This window comes from Sciurus carolinensis, chromosome 10 (genome assembly GCF_902686445.1).
Source record: "Sciurus carolinensis chromosome 10, mSciCar1.2, whole genome shotgun sequence".
Lineage (NCBI taxonomy): Eukaryota > Metazoa > Chordata > Mammalia > Rodentia > Sciuridae > Sciurus > Sciurus carolinensis.
This window is the reverse complement of record NC_062222.1, coordinates 30,946,453-30,962,243: the sequence shown is the minus strand read 5'-3', so window position 1 is coordinate 30,962,243 and position 15,791 is coordinate 30,946,453. Positions and strand designations below refer to the sequence as shown.

Below are 15,791 nucleotides of genomic sequence, written 5' to 3'. Positions count from 1 at the left end.
AAGAGGTTAATGCTTTCATAACATTTTTTCTTCCCCTTTTTATGAAAGTTTTAGAAGAAATATTTCCTTAAGAAATAGGCTTCTAATGAAATTATGGCATTTGCCAGTAAATGGATGGAATTAGAGATTATCATGCTAAGTGAAATAAGTCAATCCCAAAACTCCAAAGGCCAAATGTTCTCTCTGATATGTGGATGCTAACACACAATTAAAATGGGGTGGGGAAGAATAGAAGTTCACTGAATTAGACAAAGGGGAATGAAGAGAAGGGAAGGGGAATGGGATATGAAAGACAGAATGAATCAGATATCACTTTACTATGTTCGTACATGAACACACAACCAGTGTAACTCCACATCATGTACAACCACAAAAATGTGAATTTATACTCCTTGTATGTTAAAATACACTCTACTGTCATGTATAACTAAAAAGAACAAATACAAAACATTTAAAAGAAATGAACATAAAAAAAGAAATGGGCTTAAGACTGAAAAAATAGAGAATCATTTTTAATAGAGAAAATGAAAATCCCTATTTGAAAGAAATTGTACCAGTTATTAAAATTATTTAAATAGAAATAGGTTTGCACTACAAATATTTATCATTACCACCCTTGACATAAATATTTTAAATACAGAAAAACAAGAGTAGTCAAAGATATATACTTGTGAAAATATTCCACTCTTATGCTTCTAAACTCATGTTTAAAAAAAGAGTCTGCGTACATAATGCCACATTTAACAGTTAATCAATGCTTTGTAAAATTGTGAAAGTATATGGCAGATATTCAAAGAGCAATTCTTCCAGTTCTAAATTATTTCTTTATCTTCCTTCACAAGTTTTTAAAAATAAAACTAAATCCTCATGTGTCAATTTTAAAATTGCAGGCTATAGAAATTGGCATTTTGGATGCTAAGAAAACAGTTTCTTTTAAAATTTAAAAGTTAAAAATAAAGTGAATAGTGCATTCTTTTCTAAGAAATATAAATAATTTAGGGAAGTATTAGAATTTTACAGCTGTTCAGGAAAATCCTTGTATTTCCCAAAATAGCCTTTAGCACAAACATTTAAGAATTAGATCAGTCATCAATTCCAGATTGTAGTTGGTGGACTGGCCAAGATACAATGTTGTATTTCTAAGCCAAAACCTGTAGCCAACTGAATAGGAAGAAAATCCCTTTGCAGGCTGAATAGAGGCACAGAACGAAGTACTCGAATATATGTGAACTGAGAAAATGAGTGAAGCTCTCAAACAGTCATTATATCAAGATCAATTGAGGGAGCCAGTGTCTCCAGCCAACAATGAAAGAAGGTTTGAATGTTCAGTCGAGATTCTTATGCATATTTAAATAGGTCCATAATTTAAATCCAGACTGGCCTCTAAAATTGCATTTTGCCTGTTTACTTTTCAGTAATTAACCTGGCAGCCTTTAATGCTCATTTTAATTTTATCTTAACTCTGTGAAATTTTGGGGGAGGTAAAGAATCTACAATGTAATTGAGCAACACCACTGAAAATGAGTTGGTCATCCTATCTAGGATTATCTGGGGTCCCATTCTCAGAAATCATATATCATCTTAGCAAACGTGACTTACTCAAAGCTCTTGGTTCCTTATACAAATGCACACACACATACTAGCACAAACCTAAAATATAAGGGGAGAAATAATACAAGCAGTACTGTTTCAGTTATCCATCATTTTGTATCAAACCACTGTAAAATTTACTGGCTCTAACAATAATTTATTATTGTCTTTTATAGTTCTGTGGGTCAAATGACTGAGAACCTAAGTTCTTGCACTGGTTTGGAGTCAGATGGAAACTGGGGCTGGGTTATCAGAGTGCTTTTAAGACAGATCACTCAAATGCTAGTAGTTATGGCTGACTCTGCTTTAGCTCAGTCAGGTCTTCTGTCTGACAGCCTACACATGACCTGTCTATGTGTTTTATTCTTCTCATTTCATGTGCCTGGGTTCCTAGAGGGAGCATCCCATGATCAACTTTTCCCAAATATCCAGAAAACGACCTCAAGATTTCTTCTGCTATAGCATAGGAAGCTTCAAAATGTCACTTTGGTCCTATTCCATGGGTCAAACAATAAGTAAAGACAACTCAGATCGATGGGAAGGAGAGTTACACCTCTTGATAAAGGACAGGCAAAATCATACTATTGAAGTGCATGTGAGGTGGGAAATAACATTGCAGTGATTTGGGGAAAATATAATCTCCCATAACGCAATGGGACATTGGAAACTGACAAGCATGAATTTATGGTGGAAATACCATCAAAGTGGACATTTCTTATTGGCTACTTTCCGATGGAGACTTCAAATCCCACATATTTTCTGCGGCATTTTAATCAATATACCAGAAGCCTCAGATAGAAATTTATTATACAGCAGAAGCATGGGACCACATAATTCATTCCTAATTTAAGCATAAGAAAATGGAAAAATGGACAAAATTTCTTATTGAATATGGTCTTTAAAAGAATATATCAAGGTAAAATATATAAAATTCAAAAATAAAAATAAAAACATCTTATTATTTCTTTTTCACTTTGATATATATCATGTTGTAATTACTAAGTCAACAACAACAACAAAAAATCATTATTTCGCTCAAAGGTCCAAAACTGATGACTTCACAGAAGCTCTATAAAATCAATTCCAAACTATTTAATGTATATAGAGAAATGTATCTCAAAAGTTTCCTCTAAAATATTTCTTAAGTTTATTACTGTATTCATTTAGAGTTTTCAGTTGTTTTTCGTTAAAGTCAAAATGGCTTAAAACGAGTCAATTTAAATTGTATGTGGATGCCCAATAAAGATTGTATAAGCAGGGTTGTGAATTTGATATTAAAAGCAAAGTCTTTCAAAGAGATAGAACATGTTCATTTCCATTGTTTCAGCCAAGTAATCAAAGGAAATGAGAAAATACATGGGAAAAAAAAGCATTTTTCTGGAACTTATTCACAAATACTACCTTTATTTTTCTGTCTTTAAATGCTAACTCTGCATTTAGGAACAGAGGTATTATCACAATATAATAGTCATATTAAAAAAAACTGCCCAGCTAAAACATGGTCAAATATTCTCTTGTGTTATGATTTCAGTTACTATTTTATTGTTCTTCGAAGACTTCAAATGGAAATATCAGAATGAATATTTAAAATGCCAGCAGATACAAATAATGTACCTGAAAATTTGATATTGAACAGTAATTTCCCTTGTGTGTCATTTTTCATAGTTCAATTTATGCTTCATCTCTAGCTATGTATCTCATCCCAAATTGGTTGTCCTTAATAAAATAATTCATCATGAGCTATTAGAGAGTTTGCTTAATAGTGTTTTCTTACTATATTCACAAATAATGAATATTCTTTTTTCTAAAAGATATTCCTTCTTCCCTAGACACACAGACTGAATCTGTGGAGACACAGTCATTAAGAGATCATGAGTCTTTGATCTCCTGAAGTTTACATTCCAGTTCAACAAACAGGAAATGATAATGCAGTGTGAGAACAACTGCAGCTGGGAAAGACTGCATGTTGTGCAAGCGTGAGAAAGTCAATCACCCCAACCTGGAGAGCTTAAAGATGGGAGAGAGGAGGGAAGTCATTCTGGGAGAAGCAATCTGACCTCAGGATGAAGAGGATTGGTCTGAGTGAAAAGGAACCATATAACCTTCCAGGCAGAGGGAAAAGCATCTGCAAAAACTCAGAGGACAGAGAGAACAAAATAAAGATTCGAGAAGAGGTTAAGTTTAGCCAGACTGAGGGAAAAGGAGGGACAGGAAGGGGATGGAAGCAGTTTTAATTATCTTAAATGTCTGACCTTTTCCAATAAGCAATGAAGAATTACTCAAGGGTTTAAGCAGGAAAATGGCATAAGATAGATTTGTATTTCAGAAGAATCGATAGGGTTATAGAGTGGAGAAGATATTGCAGATGTTAAGAAAAGAGGCAGGAAAGACACCTGATCTCTAGATGAGGGTTAACTGTTCTCAGAAATGTTTGGGAAATGGAAAAATGAAGCAGAATTCTCAAAATTCAGCATTTAGAACAGAATGAATCAAACAACATTGCCCTATGTAAATTTATGATTACACAAATGGTATGCCTTGATTCCATGTACAAATAGAGAAACAACATGTATCCCATTTGTTTACAATAATAAAAATAAATAAATAAAAAAACACATACATCATAAAAAAATAAAATAAAAATAAATTATTAATCAACATAACACTGTACATCTACCAAGAAAAGGAAATATGAACACAGAACTATATATAACAAGCTTTCTTTAAATGGATGGTATAAAGTGGCATAAGATTATTGCTATGCAAAATGAATTGTTAAAACATAAAAAATTACAAAACAAAAATGTTTAAAAATTTTCTTCATGCTGTTATCATACAGTCCTCTCAAATTACCCTCTTAAAAATACAAAAACAAATGAGTAAGTCATGAGATTTTTTAAGGGAAAATAAAAAAGTTATGACAAGGATCTGGGGTTATAGCTCAGTGGTAGAGTGTTTGCCTAGTATGTGTAAAGGTTAGTTAAAAAAAAAAATGACAACCTATATTTAGGTTAAAAGAATTTTATGAGAGCAAAAATATCAACCCCAAAATATGAACATGTTATAAAAGGAAGAAACAGTAAGTAACAATATTTAAATACAGATGTTTTACATAGGTTTTTCTAAAATTAAAATATCAATCTGAAATTTTATGTTGTTGCACTTGGTCTATATACAGAATAATTTATATACTACATATGCATATCAGTGTGCATGTATGTGTATATATACATAATACCTATATACACTTTAAAAAAATGTATATCAAAGATAAGACAAATACCAAAGGTATAAAAAACAAATTCGGCATTTAGGAAATGCAGCTTAAAGATTTGGTGACTGATTCAATTGAAAGGAGTAAAAAAGAAACAAAAGCTTTAAAATACTTATAAAATGAGGCCCAATTTGTCTTATTCCATAAAGGTTGAAGTCCACCACATAAAGAACGTTTTATCACTGTGTCTAAAGCAAATGCCAATTTTTATATCTGAGGATCTCAAAACAACTCACGAAAATTGTTTAATTGTTTAATTTTACTTTCACATACAGAAAAAAGTGCCATTTAATTTCCCTGTAATAAACTTAGTGATAATAAAAATATTTACTTTTAAAATAGCAGCATTCTAACACAATCAATTTGATATGAAGACATACAATTTCAAAACCAGGAAAAAAAAAAAAGGATGGAAAGTGTGTAATATTAATGAAAACTCTACAGTATTCTGAATATCTAGTTTCCTCATTGATCATTGGGAGGAAGTAGAATTTTGTGTGACCTAAGGATATGTTAACTGCATTTTAATATAAAATTATCCATGAGCTGGGTGTGGTGATACCTCCCAGAAATGGGAGGCTGAGGCAGGAAGATCTCAATTTGGGACCCTGAGGCAGGAGAAGAGCAGGCACCCCTAAGTTTAATCCCCAGTATGCACAAACACACACACACACACACACACACACACACACACACACACACATATATGATATGTATTTATGTATTATATGTACTTATGTAATATATATAAATATTATATATACTTAATATATGTATTATATGTTTATATACATATATAAAAATTTGTATTTTTTCATACTGTCTTTGAAATCTGCTGTATATTTTACACTTAGAGCAAATCCTATTTCCAAGCTCTACAGTGGCATGTGGCTAGTGGCTTCCTACAGAACAATGCAGCTCTGGAACACGGAGAAACACACCTAAATGGCTGCTTGCTCTCTCATAATGCCATAATAAGTTGAGCAGATGGTCATAATATGTAGAGGTTAAAAACAGAATTATTAAAACCATTTGAACATTTGTGGTGTTAAGAGATAGTGTTAGAATTCAGAGTGCAACTGCGATCTGTAAGTTTGCTGATGAGGTGGCAATGGTCAACAAAAATATTAAAAATGGTATATGTATTCCCAAATTCAAAAACCCTAGAACATTTGAAAGTATCCAATTTTAATCCATTTAAGATGACCCATTTAAATGCTGCCTGTTTAATTTTAATTTAAATATCTTCCTGCATCTTCTTTATTTTGAAGCAACAACTTTTTTTCTTTTTTAAACACTGGTGGTTTACTAAATCCACAGCAGGAGATTGCAATCCAGTTTCCATCTTGATTTAATGCTGTTTTAAGTTTATAAGAAAAATGTCCCTATGTAAACAACAGACATTTTTGATTAAACACTAAAGTTCTTATTTTGGCTGTTAAATCAATAAGGCAGCTGGGCTGAGAGTAGTTTACATTCTCTCAAAGCTGGGCTTCAGTTCAGCGGGTGTGCACTGACATCATTTTCCAGCAAGCTCTGGCTGCACTCAGAGGCCAGCTTAGACAATTTCTTTGCAAACAACTACATAATTTTTTACATTAACACATTTCAAGAAGAGGGTCTCACAAATGCCAGTGCTTAAAATAGCACAGTTCATCCAGAAATAGATTCTCATCTAATGGGTAATTTACTAGTAAAAACTTTTAAATTTTAACAAGACTATAAGACAAAGGCCTTTGGTGACATTATTTATCTTTTTCACCTGACACTGACTTTGGAAGGTTTCCATTTTCCCTCTTACTAATAGACTTAATATGTAACTCTACAACAAGTATGCTCAATATTTTGGGGGAGGTAGAAACCTAAAAGCCATGGTACTTTTTTCTAAATCACAAGTTCTATGTAGGACTTTGTAACACTGATATAACGTTTAATTAGACTCTTCTAAATGGGACTATCTCACAAAATGAAAATAAAACTATATGTCAAAAACTTAAAATCACAAACACTAGCATGTATAATAACTAGGAAAAGAGGCAGTTGAACAGATAATAATAGATCATGTGAAGTTTAAAATATTAATTTATGACTTGCATACTAGAAATTATCAGCAACTAGAAATTAAGAAAAAAATATGAAGCAAAAGTGCTACAATATATTCAAGACCACACAATAAATGTGAGAAAGTCCACTATGATTCCATTTTAGCATCAAGAGACTCTTGTACAGATGGCTGAACAAAAGTATTCTAGAACCTCTGTTTAAGAAACACAAACTCATAATTTTTAATGAGAGGACATCAAATTTCTTACCTGTAGAAATTCTCTGACATTAGATCCCAGTACACGCAAAATGGTATCATAACCAGATTCTTGACAAAAGACGAAAAACATCTTCCCAAACATTTGAAGGATTTCTCCAGCATTGAGATCTGTTTTATAGGTTTGAAAGAGGAAAAGAAAATATAAGTAGAATATTATTAATAAGAAGGATGAGGGCAATGGTATATTAAAATGATTCAAAATAACTATGATTTTTGTGCAGAGTGAACACAGTTTAAAAGAAAAGCATCTGATAAGGACAATTCAATGCATTCTGAGAAAACAATATATTAATGTATTAACAAAATACATTGGTAGTTGTTAACAGTGTTAACATTTTCTTGGCTTCCATAACAAACTACTTAAATTTTACATTTTAAAGCATATATTTAATGTATTACCTATTTCTTCCAAAAACAACAGGAAGGTTTTATAAGTCATGAAGAATGTACTTGACAGTATTTTGATGCAAAATAGTTTCTCTTTAAATAAAAATATGTATATTTAACAATTTTATTTTCATATAGTATGTACCCTAACATTCTGCTTTTTCTAAAATTCATATTTCCTGAAATTTAACATTCTTTCTGTAACTTTTCAGTATTAATTTTAATTGCTGTCTTATTCAACATATAGATGCAATAGTTTATTCAACCAATCTTCTCTCATTGAAAATGCAGGTGATAATATAAGTAACTATGACATAAAAACAGGTGTACATAAATCTTAATGCAAAGAGATCTTATGCTATTTTAGAAAAAAATTCTTAAGTGTTTGAATATGTCTTTAAAAGAATTTGATGGTACAAAACATTCTCCAAAAATGACATCTTTTTAAAAAAATTTAATCTGTTCTTTTTAGTTACACATGACAGTAGAGTCTATTGTGACATATTTATATAAACATGGAGTATATCTATTCTAATTAGGATCCCAGTCTTGTGGATGTGCACGATGGTGAGATTCACTATGGTGTATTCATTTATGTACATAGGAAAGTCATGTCAGATTCAATCTACTCTCTTTCCTTTTCCTATCTTCCCTCCTTTTCCGTCATTCCTCTTTGTCTAAAACAATGAACTTCTATTCTCCCTCATACCTTGTTGTGTGTTAGCATTCACATCAGAGAGAACATTTGATCTTTGGTTTTGGGGACTGGCTTATTTCTTTTAGCATGATAGTCTCCATTTACTGGTGAATGTCATAAAGTCATTCTTATTTTTGGCTGAGTAATATTCTATTGTGTATATAAACAATATTTTATTTATCCATTCATCTGTTGATGGACACCAGGATTGGTTCCATAGCTTAGCTATTGTGAATTGGGAATTGTGTGTAAATATTGATGTGGTTGTGTCACTGTAGTATGTGGATTTTAAATCCTTTGGATATACACTGAGGAGTGGGATAACTAGGTCAAATTGTGATTCTATTCCTAGCTTTTTGAGAAATCTCCACACTGCTTTCCAGAGGGGTTGCACTAATTTGCAGTCCCACCTGCAATGTATGAGTGTAGCCTTTCCCCCAAATCCTTGCCAACATTTTTTGTTGCTTGTATTTTTGATCGTTGCCATTCTGACTGGAGTGAGATGAAATCTCAATGTAGTTCTAATTTGCATTTCTCTGATTGCTAGAGATGTTGAACATTTTAAAGTCATCTTAATTCATCATCAGATCAAAAATGTACAGTGATTTCTTTCCCCTTTAATGCTATTCTTGACTGCACCAGGTATTTTATTTTTTAATAAAATAAATTTCTATTTTGAAAGTTATTTTGTATTTGTTTCAGTTTTGATTACTAATGAGGTTGCATAGTTTTCTTATTATTAACCACTTACAATTTTTTTCTAATCCTTATATACTGTTAAATGAAGGTACAAACTTTATTCTATTTTATGAAAACTACAACCTAGGCATAAACAAAGCACTGTGGTAATAACAAATATCACCTCAAGAGTAACTTTTTCTCCATCAAACTTTTTGCCTTCTTCAGAAATGGTCTTTGGCTATAAGTCACAGTTTCCTGTTTCTTTTATCAATAGTTGACATAACTTGGGATTGCAAAAGATTCGGGGATAATATTTTCTGCATACTACACTTGTTAATTATGGTATTGCTGACACCATAACTGAAGTCATTGCATTAATGATGGATATGTTTTCTCCTTCCCCAGTACATAGCCTTCTGTAGGGAAGGGCAGAGAGCACACTTTCCCTTTTCTATTCTGGAAAGAACTTGTCAAGGGAAGAAGAGGAATGGGGCATAACCTGACTGTATCATTGCATATGAATGTGCTCCCAACCAGGGTTGTGATATTGAAACATACATTCCTTTGGGTTTCTATGTGTAAATGAACCAAAGAAGGAAATTTATATTCAACTTACTGAGAACTTTGCTCGCAGCAGCAACCAAATCGTAAGTTTTAGAATCATCGTATATTATTCTGACAAGAAACTGTCCTTCTTCATCTAGTTGTGCCTCTTTTCTGAAAAAACAAAAACAAAAACAAAAAACAAAAAAACAGAAACAAAACAAAACAAAACAAAACAAGTAAGTGATGTGGGGAAGAAGTTGAAATAACAGAATAGCTACCATAGTCATAATGATTATATAAACAACAGGCTTATATAATAGGATATAGGATTTGTTTCATGCAAATTTGTTTAAATCAAGATCTTGTATCTAAATGTCTAGTTGTTAAGAGAATTATGTCACATCCATCTTCTCAAATGAAAATATTTTAACTATTTATTGCAAAACTAACATTTAAATGGTACTCTAATGTGTATAAATTATAAAGCACCAATAAAAACTGAATAAAACATTTACATGGTACTCTAAGGCCCAAATATAATATACTTGATTCTAAACATAGTCAAGAAGTAACATTTGGTTTAATAAAGATTAAGTAAACTTTTGTTGTGTCCCTGTATGTGCTGGGCAGGATTTTAGGCACCAGGGATAAAAATCTTCAGTGAAATTGACAAAAATCCACCAAATCATAGAATAGATACATTCTAGGAAAGAAGCTAGGAAGGCATAAAACTAATAAGTAATACAGAAAATAAGAATACAGGGAGAAATAAAGCCAAGTAGAGGGGTAGAACGTTCACATACAATATTGAGGAAGGTCTTGCTGAAGCTGGAGTAGAAGTGAAGTCTAAGTGATTGTGAGCAATCTGGGGGGTTGGTCAGGACAGAGGGAATGGTACGTGCCAAGGGCTGGGGGGCATCCTAGGGTATTGGCAGAACAACAGAGGCCAGCGTGGATGCAACAGAGAAGAGGAGCAAGAGAATGGGTCAGGAAAGTCACATCAGGCCACAGTATTTGGATCTGGTTGGTCCTTGGGGTGACTGACAGAACTTGAAAGAGATGAAAATGTTCTGGCACTTGCTATGTGAGAGGGTTAAGAACTAACTTAGGTTCAAGGTATAAGTCTGCTGCGTTGGGATGGAACAAAGGTCTGTAGGAGACATTGAGCAGTTAGAAGTCTACTGCAAACATTCAGGAAAGAAAGACTTTAGGGTGGGAGCAGGGGAGAGGGTGGGCCGTGGTTCCAATCCCCATGCTTGTTCCACAGGAGTTGCTGATGTACAGAACAGAGTGTGAAAGGGAGAAATCTAAGGGATGACATCAAAGCTTTTGGCCTGAGTAACTGGAAGGATGTTGTCATCAGTAACTGAGTTATGAAGGACTACAGGAGGAAGACTGGTGTTTAAGATCAAGAGTTATGTTGTAAACATTAAGTTTGAGATGCCAAGTGGACTGATAAAAATCTTCAAATATATCCTTTGCTTATTAAACACAGTAGCTCAAAATGTACACAGTATTAGTGGAAGAAAGTTATAGTTATCATTTTTAATCGTCATCATGATTCTATAAATACATTTATTTTGATAGGATTTGGATTACTTTTCTCAAACAAATGTCCAAATGGGAGGGGGAAGCCATCCTTCAAAACACTGTCAGGTGGAGAATGGTGTTGACAGGTTCCCACATATCTTTTCCAGTATTAAATTCATAACAATACATGGAGAGTGGATATCAGTCTCTGACTCTCAATCCAACTGATCTAAGTCACTCTATGCTGCCAGGAAAATATAAGGAAAGCTAGACACTATCTAGACACTATCAGGGGCAATTCAAGGCAGGACAAGTCACTTTCTCTCCTCTGAAGCTGCATATGCAGTTGTATCTCAAGGGAAAAGTTCAAAATGGCAGCACTTCCTATGCCACCTTTAACTTAGACATATTCCTCAAAATACCCACTGTTATTCCGAGCATATCATTTTCCGGCTGCATGCATGTGATCAGTTTCTTTGAAACACATCCCAATCCATAATAAGCCTTAAAGTTGGAATGAGATCCAAGCATATAACACAGTTTTTTTTATATTAAAATGAAAGAATACCTATTTCCCGAGAAATCCCTTAACCATGAGTCAATGCATTACTTCTTTCCATTCTTATTAAGAAAAAAATAAGCTTCTAAAGAGGGTTGGGGGAGAAAGAGAAGAGAAAAGAAAAGAAAACAGAAGGGGAGGAAAGGTGAGGGAAGGGAAGAGAAACATTGACTGGAAATGCAGCTAAGTGGCAGAGTGCTTTCCTAGCATGTGTGAAGTCCTGAGTTCCATCCCAAGAACTGTCAAAATAACAGCAAAAAAATACGATTTGGGTAAGCAAGGTGAAGTATGGCAATCTGAATTTCAGAATCCAGTATTTACTAGCTAAATAAATTTGGAAAAACAATATGCATAAACATGAGCAGTAACCTTTGTTTTCTAAAGTAGGAATGACAATATTACCCATTTCCACAACTGTAAAGAGAGTGTGTGCAGAATTACACTCTAAGTAGTTGAAGCATTAATGCACATTACTAATAACTACAGTGCTTCCCTTGTCTGCATATTCAGTAGAGAGCTCTATGTAAAATGTGAACTTCTCTTTTTTATATCAAATCATTTTTATACCAAACTTTAGTAGATACCCAGAACTTATGAACACAGAATGTACAAACACCAATTTATCCTTTGAGAAATGCTATTGTAAGTTTAATGCATTCTAATTTCTAATTGTAAAAATAAATGAAGTACAGGAACAACTAAAAAGAAAAATAGTCCTCTGTTATCCTGAGATAACCACTGCTATTATTATATTTAAATTACCCATGCTTCAATATCCTGTACATGGGACACACTGCTTTAAAACCTCCTTTTTAAATTTACTATTTGGTGGATATCTTTTCATCTTAATAAACACATATTTCTGTGTCTTGATGGAATAACTACATTGTATGGACATATTGAAGTCTTGGTAAAAAATTAGATGGCTTTAATTTTTTCATAAATGTAAACAATGATGTGATGAATATCTCTGTAGTTAGCTATATTTTTATGTAAAAATAAAATAAAATCCTAGAAATGGAATTTCCAGTTTAAAGGTCATATATATCCTGATTTTTTTTGATCATTTTGCCATTAGCATTTCATTATGAAATGACACTAGTCTACAAATTATAGTTTTGAAGTCCTTGATTTAGGACAGGCTAATAAAATATAAGTAACTGTTAATTTAAGATACAATAAAAATTAATTAATTCACATTTTCACCATGATCCATTCTCTTTCTTCTAACCTCCCCCAAAAAAATGAAATCACAAATTTTTGTAATAAACTCAGTTTCTCTGAAACACACACAACTCCATAAGCCTTAAATAAGTGGGATACAAGCAATACTCAGCACCTGTGTGCAAAATATAATAGCCATTTCCCCAGAAATTCCCTAACCATTGGTCAATGCATTTCTTTCTTTCTTCTTATTAAATGCCTTATCTTTTAAGTTTTACTTTCTGAAATGGTCCACCCAAACATGTTTCCTAGTAAACGGTAGTACATGGCAAGAAATAATCACATTCTCTTAATAATTTCATACTGAATTCTACTGAATTATTCAAAATTACTTAGAACTCTTTAATTACATTTATCTTAGAAATCTATGGAAATATTGGGTCACTCTTTTTTTTTTTTTTTTTAACTGGGAAATGAACTCAGGGGCACTTGACTACTGAGCCACATCCCCAGCCCTATTTTGTATTTTATTTAGAGACAGGGTCTCACTGAGTTGCTTAGTGCCTCACTTTTGATGAGGCTGGCTTCAAACTCATGATCCTCCTGCCTCAGCCTCTTGAGTCATTGGGATTACAGGCTTCTCAGCCAGGTCACTCTTTTTATCTTTGTTTCCCGCCCCCACCCCAGAGGGTTTTACCACACATGTTTAGGCTTTGTTTAAATCACTGCATTACACAAAGAAATTATGTAATTTCTTCATTACTTAAATTACACTTAGTACACATGTAAGGAAAACCATGGTTTCTCTGCGAATCCTAATTAAAATGTTCCCCCAAATGAAAGATTTTGGATGTGCTTTTATGTTTCAGTTATTATGTAACAAAAAATATATGATGCAATAGATAAATGGGATTAAAGTGTGTTACATGGTGCTCATCTATCAATAACCACCAACAGAACTGATATCTCATGTGTAGTCATTTGCTTTGTTGTATTTTGCTGTTTCCTATTATTGTTGTTGTTGTTGTTGTTATTATTTAAATCTCTTGGGTAACTTCCCAAAACAGTTTTTTACTGTGTTCAAACAGTATGATTTCCAGGACTTTCTGTTTTTTGTTTTTTGTTTTTTTTTTTACCTGTGTACCCAATGACTCTGCTTGGCTTAAGCATCAAATTATACTACTCAGTATATGGCTTCATGAAAGAAGTCAGCAAACAGAACAAATATTTAGAGAATGTTTATTAGAGAAGGTTTATTTTTAACGTGGCCTAAAGTTTATTTTAAAGTGGCCTAGGATGAGGTAAAAAGGGCATTTTCTTTGGCTCACAAGTAAACAGAGATAGAGAAACTCACTTGGTTTCGCCCATAAGTCACACACTACTGCCAAATAAAAAACTAAACTAACCCCATATGCAGTCACACTGAGTCTGGGCGGTTTGTCTCTTGGTGTTTCATTTCCTCCTCTGTAAAACAGGGCAACAGCATTATTTACCTCCAGTCACTGGGTCAACTAACAGTGTCAATCCATGTAAAGAGTCTGGAACAGTGCTTCTCACACAGTGCCCAACACTTCTGCTATGGTTCAGATGTGAAGTGTCCCCCAAAAATTCATATGTGAGACACTGCAAGAAGGCTTAGAGGTTATGAAAACCTTAACCCAATCAGTTAGTTAATCCCTGATGGAGATTAACTGAGTGGTAACTGAAGGCAGGTAGGGTGTGGCTGGAGGAGGTGGGTCATGGGGGAGGGTGTGTATTTTGTCTCTGGTGAGTGGAATCCCATTTTCTCTCTCTCTGTTTCTTGGTGCAATGCCCTGAGCCACTTTCCTCCACCATACTCTTCTGCCATGATTTCTCTCTTACCTTGTGCCCTGAGGAATGGAGCTGGCCTTCTAAGTACTGAGATTTCTGAAGATGTGAGTCCCCAAATAAACCTTTCCTCCTCTAATTACCAGGTCTTTTGGTCACCATAATGAAAAAGCTGACTAAAACAACATCTAACAGGTAAGCATTATAGTATTGAAGAAAAAGATGAAGAAAGAGGGAAAAGGGGAAGAGGAAGAAATGACAAGGAAAGAGGAATAACAATAAAATCTTATTAATTTTCATTCAGCATCAAAATAATTAAACCAAGCCTATATTTTAGTGATTAGCTGAAAGAATTTTTGAACTGAAATTGCCATAACTAAGCTGAAGCTCCCCTATGTTAAAATCATGACCAGATAATAAAATTCTATGTATTGTAGCTATGATAACTCAATAACTGCTTAAAAATTAAGTATTTTTAAATGAATAATTTTCCCAGTAGAAATTCATTTCCTTCACTCTTAGAGACTGATGGAATTAAACCAATCTTTTTTTTTCCTAACTACCTTTCCCCAAAAAAGGAGGTGTTTTGTGGATTGGGATTTTGTTTTTTAGTTAATAACTGGTGCCTAACCCAAGTGTGTGGAATAATCTTTTGCTAAATAAATGTGTGCATGTTTTAAAATGAGGAAATCAATTAAATATATTTCTCCACATGCTTCCAAACTCCCTACAAATAATCAAACATAAATTGCAAAAGTTCACAGCTTATTTTCAAAAGTCAGATCATTTCATGATATTCATTTTTAAAAATAACTATACAATTTATCTAAAATGCCCAAGCAACATTTCTCGTAAATCTTTACTTAAGGAGATATTCCTTCATTACCATATGTGAACATAAAAACAAACTGAATCCCTATCCTGACACTGAGTTCCTGCTATTGTCTACTTTTTTCAGCAAGCACACTCCAAGGACTGCTGGTCTTTAAGAAAAGGAGTTGTACAGATATGAAAACAGGTGTTCTGCAGTTGGAGACCCTGAATACAGGCATCAGAAAACGGAGTCTCAAAATATATAAGTTCTGATCTTAGACAGTCCCAGGGAATGCTGATCCTGTAAACATTATCAGAGCAGAGTGGTATTAAAAGACAATATGCAGAAGTCTGGATAATAGATCCTTGGTTGGACCACTGGAAAGAGATAGAAGGATACCATAAATGTTGTATGGTG

General features: G+C 33.4%; 1 protein-coding gene across 2 annotated transcripts in view; it reads right to left on the bottom strand.

The window, feature by feature from the left end:
* Gucy1b1 (guanylate cyclase 1 soluble subunit beta 1) overlaps window positions 1-15,791 on the bottom strand; it is a 43,283-nt gene that overhangs the window by 17,746 nt on the left and 9,746 nt on the right. For both annotated transcript variants that reach the window (XM_047567494.1, XM_047567495.1), the window contains exons 3-4: window positions 9,569-9,669; window positions 7,177-7,295 (exon numbers count right to left, since the gene is read on the bottom strand). In XM_047567494.1, coding sequence (XP_047423450.1) covers window positions 7,177-7,295; window positions 9,569-9,669 — 220 coding nt within the window. The remainder of the gene's footprint in view (window positions 1-7,176; window positions 7,296-9,568; window positions 9,670-15,791) is intronic.